Source organism: Xyrauchen texanus, chromosome 3, assembly GCF_025860055.1.
Source record: "Xyrauchen texanus isolate HMW12.3.18 chromosome 3, RBS_HiC_50CHRs, whole genome shotgun sequence".
Classification (NCBI taxonomy): Eukaryota; Metazoa; Chordata; class Actinopteri; order Cypriniformes; family Catostomidae; genus Xyrauchen; species Xyrauchen texanus.
The window spans coordinates 32,853,438-32,859,547 of record NC_068278.1 but is presented as its reverse complement, the minus strand read 5'-3'; the positions used below and the strand labels follow the sequence as shown (position 1 = coordinate 32,859,547).

The 6,110-nt window shown below is 36.5% G+C and overlaps 1 protein-coding gene across 1 annotated transcript; it reads left to right on the top strand.

Moving 5' to 3' along the window:
* Positions 1-307: 307 nt before the first annotated feature.
* On the top strand, positions 308-5,780 carry fbp1b (fructose-1,6-bisphosphatase 1b). Its single transcript, XM_052095273.1, has 7 exons — positions 308-548; positions 1,139-1,301; positions 1,827-1,919; positions 2,021-2,161; positions 2,278-2,415; positions 2,793-2,912; positions 3,800-5,780. The coding sequence occupies exons 1-7, from the start codon at positions 379-381 to the stop codon at positions 3,986-3,988; spliced, it is 1,014 nt and encodes a 337-aa protein (XP_051951233.1). The 5' UTR covers positions 308-378; the 3' UTR covers positions 3,989-5,780.
* The last annotated feature ends 330 nt before the right edge of the window (positions 5,781-6,110 follow it).

Sequence of the window (6,110 nt, the reverse complement as noted above, 5' to 3'; positions counted from 1 at the left end):
AAACATGGCCTATCATTGACATAATGATATGCACATGCAATGGATTTGTGTTCAAGATAACGTACTTATATACATCCAATATGTTGGATACTCGGTAACAAAGGTACAAAATTATTCAATCAGCTCCACTGATACCTTGATTGTAGTCCCCTGCACTTGGTGAAAAATATGATAAACTTTATGGACTTCGGCCAGGTCCTGTTCTCCATTCTCCAGATGTGCAAAAAACACTCCTACCTTCAAACCCTATCTGCAATTGGCCAGACTGCATTCACACCCCCTTTAAGACCAGTCAAATATCTATAGTTCTAATACATCCTCTCTGACACAAATTAGCAGGAACTCAGAGTAAGCAGCACGCTCCAGCAGTCAGTTATCATGTCCGACAGAGGTGCATTCGATACCAATGTAGTGACCCTAACCAGGTTTGTCTTGGAAGAGGGCAGAAAAGCCAAAGGAACAGGGGAGCTTACAACCCTTCTCAACTCTATGTGCACAGCTATCAAAGCCATTTCCACTGCTGTCAGAAAAGCTGGTATTGCCAACCTGTGAGTATCTGGGATTGCCTATACCTCGTGGCAAATATTTAAAGGCATTCAAAGAAATGTTTACTTCGTTTTTTTTTTTTTTGTTTTTTTTTTGCTGATTCATTGTGAATGCAGAATTTATTATATATATGTAAGTGTGCAGCCACGGTGCTTGATCAGTTCAGCTACTATGCAAACAAAAACAGAGGCAATGATTAGAGCCTTGTCTGTAGTTGAAATAGGGGTCAAAGTCTGCAATATCTAAGGTGGACTCTTTCCTAAGAGGTCAACCACACAGTAACAGGAATAGATGTATATGCATTTAAGGAATTACGACCAAGTCTCTTTCATTCTTAATGAAGGTATAGTTCCTCCAAAAATGATCTTACCTTCATACATCCCAGATATGTATGATTTCTTGCTTATTATGCAGAACACAAACAAAGATTTTTAGAAGAATATCTCAGCTCTGTAGGTCTATACAATGCAGGTGAATGGGGTGCAAAACTTTGAAGCTCCAAGAGAACATAAAGGCAGCATAAAAGTAATCCATATGACTCCAGTGGTTTAATCCATGTCTTCTTGTTAAAACCTCTTTCTATTTTTCTCAGATATGGAATTGCCGGGAGCACAAATGTAACAGGTGACCAAGTGAAAAAGTTGGATGTCCTGTCCAATGATCTGGTTATAAACATGATCAAGTCCTCCTTTACTTCCTGTGTTTTGGTGTCTGAGGAAGATGAAAAAGCCGTCATTATAGAACCAGAGAAACGGGTGAGTGTGTGTGTGTGTGTTAAAGCACACATTTCTGTATTTTAAACTTTACCATGTAGTTTTCTTCTGAAAACGACAGTATTTTGACCAAATTTGATTGACCATAAACCTACACACACATACTGTACAATACCTTCTCTTAACATGACTTTACACAACATTTCTCAGCAGGCCTCGACCCAGTTTAGTTTTAAACAAATGTGACACAGATGTGACATCATATTCTTGATAATGTGACATCATATTCTTTCTGTGTAATTAAAACGTTTCCATGGTATTTTATTGATTTACACAATTGTGTATCATTATAATTTTAATCACAATTGTTAGCGAAAGATGTAGGAGTATTACATAACTTGCTTGTTTTAGTCTGTGCTGGTTATTGTCTTTGAAATCTGATTTGTTTAGTTGCTTTGTTGCATCTACTGTATCTGTAATAATTGCAACCTTGATGCATGTGTGTGAGCCAGTAAACCTCATAATGTATGATGCCATGCAGTAACTTATATTTTGTTTTTCACCCAGGGCAAATATGTGGTTTGCTTTGACCCTCTGGATGGCTCTTCCAACATTGACTGCTTAGCTTCTATTGGAACCATTTTTGCAATTTACAGAAAGGTACAGTATTCAAGATAAATTGCAATACAAATGGATCTCATCTCTTTACAGTCATTAGAAGACTAATATATAGTGTTTGTCTTACATGTGTGTGTCTCTAGGACACTGATGATGAGCCCTCAGAGAAGGATGCCTTGCGAAGTGGCAGAAACATCGTGGCAGCAGGGTATGCCCTCTATGGCAGTGCCACCATGCTGGTTCTCTCCACAGGCCAAGGAGTCAACTGCTTCATGCTTGATCCTGTAAATCACCACAATGTTACCTACTTCATAACCTATATACATTTTAATATATATAACTGTTGCATAACCTCTAAAACAGTTATCTTACTACATCCTTTTCTTTCCTCCTTCATTAGGCCATCGGTGAGTTCATACTTGTAGACCAGGATGTGAGGATCAAGAAGAAGGGAAAGATCTACAGTCTCAATGAAGGCTATGCACAGCAATTTTACCCAGATGTAACAGAATACCTGCAAAAAAAGAAATTTCCAGAAGTAAGTCTCCATTCAGGAACCAGGTGTCTACTAGCTGTGCTTTTGTTCTGAACACATCTCACTGAAGGACAGATATACTGTATACTTTAGCCTTTTACCATGTGTTAAAAACATGGCCAGATCATGGACCTGCGAGGCCCCTGGGCATATGTCTTCAGTGGCCCTGGGCCCCTAGTGGTGGTCAGCTTGTACTATATGCACCATGTGCCCTTGGTTAAACATACTCTTATGAATTGTAGAACTAGTACAAATCTTGTAGAAATAAAAGAACAGATTCACAAAGTCCATTTAAGTCAGCTCAGGTGGACAATATTGTCCCCAACGTACAGTATTTAATAAATCTTACAAAAACATATGTTTTTCTCTCTGATCTGCAGGATGGAAGTTCACCATATGGAGGGCGCTATGTGGGGTCCATGGTAGCTGATGTGCACAGGACGCTGGTCTATGGTGGAATTTTTCTTTATCCTGCTAATGTCAAGAGCCCCAAGGGCAAGGTGAGAAATTAATGAATCATGAGATATTTCATAGAGTTTCTAGATTGTTTAAAGAAATAATCCAGTGAAAAATTAGAATTCTCTCATCATTTACTCACCCTCACATCATTCCAAATGTGTATGACTTTCTTTCTTCTACTGAACACAAATTAAGATTTTTAGAAGTATTTTTTTAGTTCTGTAGGTCCTCACAGTGCAAGTGAATGGTGGCCGGAACTTTGAAGGTACAAAAAACACATAAAGGCTGCATAAAAGTAATCCATAAAACTCCAGTGGTTAAATCCATATCTTCACAAACAATAAGATATGTGGGCAAGAAACAAATAAATATTTTCTTTTTTTACTATAAATTCTCCACCCTAACAGTAAGTGGCAATAAACAAGAGAAGAAGAATGTGAAAGTAGAGATTCATATTAAAAAACGTACTTACGAATTGACCTGTTTCTCACCCATACTTATCATATCACTTCTGAAGACATGGATTTAACCACTGGAGTCATATGGATTACTTTTATGCTGCCTTTATATGCTTTTGGTCACCATTCACTGAAATTGTGACAAGGGAGGACTGGGCCGGTTTCTATGTAAAATGTATGGTCGAATTATTTTCTCTGTCTGCCACTACATTGTGAGAACCTACAGAGCTGAAATGTTGTTCTAAAAATCTTTGTTTGTATTCAGCAGAAGAAAGAAAGTCATACACATCTAGGATGGTATGAGGTGAATAAATTATGAGAGAATTTTCATTTTTGTGTGAACTATCCCTTCATCATATACTATAAGCTGTTGAGTTACAAAAAGAGCAGTGTTCTGTGTCATTTTACAATATATTTTGAGGCAACAGTCTCATAGGCTTTATATTTCTTTCTGGTTGGCTGGCCTACAGCTAAGGCTGTTGTATGAGTGCAACCCCATGGCCTTCATCATAGAGCAGGCTGGTGGTATGGCGACAACAGGAGCCATGAATGTTCTGGACATCAAACCGGACACAATCCACCAGAGGGTTCCTGTCGTACTGGGCTCCCCTGATGATGTACAAGAGTATATTGCCATCTTCAAGAAACACAACAAATGAGATGCAACCAGATGATCATCTTTTGCTATCTACTGTAGACATCATCACCCTACTGAAATTTGAAACCTAGGGAAATGAGATGTCACGAAGCATTATTGTCTGTATATACATAAGGGTACAAACATGTTCCATTTTCAGTTCATTAATGTTTGTGTTGGGTCCATTTTTTTACTTGTATGACCCCCATTTATGTGATTTGTTAAAATAAGTAATATATCAATGCCACAGGTTATACTGACTAATATTGAGTCCTATAAACACTTCTGTTCATCTTCAGAATAAAATATATATATATGTAATTTGATAATTTGTCTGTTTATATGCATATTTATTTTGCAGGTATATTTATATATTTCTATATCTATACATGTTGTAAACCTCTATATACAGTATGCATCATATGATGATGAGTTGATGATGATGATGTCATATCCATGTTGCATTCCCTTAGTAAGGTTCTTTGCAGTAAGTCATTGTAATAGCAAAGTGTGAGTAATATGGCAAGACTGGGATTCTGGTTAATCATGATTTGTGTGTCTACTATAGTTGTAATACCTCTTTCAACCAAGATGTTTTCTTGGACTGACATGTTGTGGCAAAGGAAGTTTGAAAGCTACAGCTCACAGAATATGTTGTGTTGCCTAAGGTCTGTTGTAGCCCTTCTTAGAAAATTAATTATGTAGGCTACAGTGTTGGGTAAGTTACTCTTAAAAAGTAATTAATTACTAACTACCCTAATTACATCTTCTACAGTGTAAGTAGATAACTGTACAAATTACTCTTTCTGAAAGTAATTGCATTACTGATTACTAATTTCTTTCTAAAACTCTTATCAACCTCGACCAGATGAAAAATTCAAGGATAGTCCTGAAACTGTTCTTTTAATTTTTTCAGATAAATCATAGAAAATCAAATACATGATTCATGAACTGGCCAAAGAATTTAAGGGGTGTTAGATAATTTTGTCATCCAATGTATTTAATTTATTTGTTGATCTGCAATCCCCGTCTCGATACGGCTCAGCTGAGGGAAGAAATAAGTGACACAGAGAACCAATGCTATCAAATCCTTCTTCAGCGTTTATTGTTTCAGCATTCTGTTATATGGTCCAGAAAACCACATTCCACTGGACCCTCACCAATGAAATAGTCCTTTACTTTATATGGGGGTGACATACATTCGAGGTACGTGTGAAACGTGAGAATAGAGAGAAAAAACAGATTCCTTAGAACATCTTTAGAACAGGGAGCAGCTGCAGCTACCCAACAAAATATGTTTAAAAGAGGCCTTCATTATTCCACATTACATCACCAGAGAAGTTGTTGAGAAGCCTTAATTATTCTACAAGGGGGAAGTGTTAAATTAGAAAACATATATTTTAACATTAGATGTTACAATTTGCTTAATTTTACTATTGTTTTATATAGACTTGTTCTATAGTCTATAAAGTATTTAACACAATTACATCAGAAGTAGCTGTAATTACATTACTGGAAAATTAAGAGCAATCCCATACTTTACTATTTTCTTTGAAAAAGTAATTTAATTACTGTAATTAATTACTTAGTAATGCTACCCAACACTGATTATGTAAAGATTAGTTACAAGCAGGGCTCCAGTTGAGGGGGGATGCTAGGGAAAATTCCCTTGTTGCAAGAAATACCAAAAAGCAGCCTCCTTGTAAAACCACTCACTGCTTACAAGTACTGTATGTAGATGCATGAACGTGTAATTGCAGAATTTGTTAAACATTAAAAGAGCGCTGATTTCAACTTCAAATAATCATTGGCAACTGCTTTTTTACAATAGGTTTATTTATGGGTTATCAGTCATGTTTTTGTTGCTGGCTTTCATCATGTCTGTTTTGTTGGTTGTGTTGATGTCTGCTTAAAATCGAGTATTGTTGTCAGTAGTGTCAGTAGTCTTTTTTACTATTATTTTGCTGTGACATACTGTAAGGCCCTGTAATGCATGATGTCCATGTTTTATTCATGCCATGAGTTGCATTGAAGGTCTAGACTTAAAATGCACTGACCACTTCTGACAAATTAATTAACTTATAGACTACATAAGAAATACATTAATAACTACATCAAGGTAGACTCTATCCCAACTAAAATTA

Bases quoted from the DNA above. Each gene is read 5' to 3' on its own strand.
- fbp1b (XM_052095273.1), top strand. From the start codon at position 379: ATGTCCGACAGAGGTGCATTCGATACCAATGTAGTGACCCTAACCAGG. The intron at 549-1,138 runs GTGAGTATCTGG...TATTTTTCTCAG, and splicing joins AAAGCTGGTATTGCCAACCT to ATATGGAATTGCCGGGAGCA. The intron at 2,913-3,799 runs GTGAGAAATTAA...GCTGGCCTACAG, and splicing joins TCAAGAGCCCCAAGGGCAAG to CTAAGGCTGTTGTATGAGTG.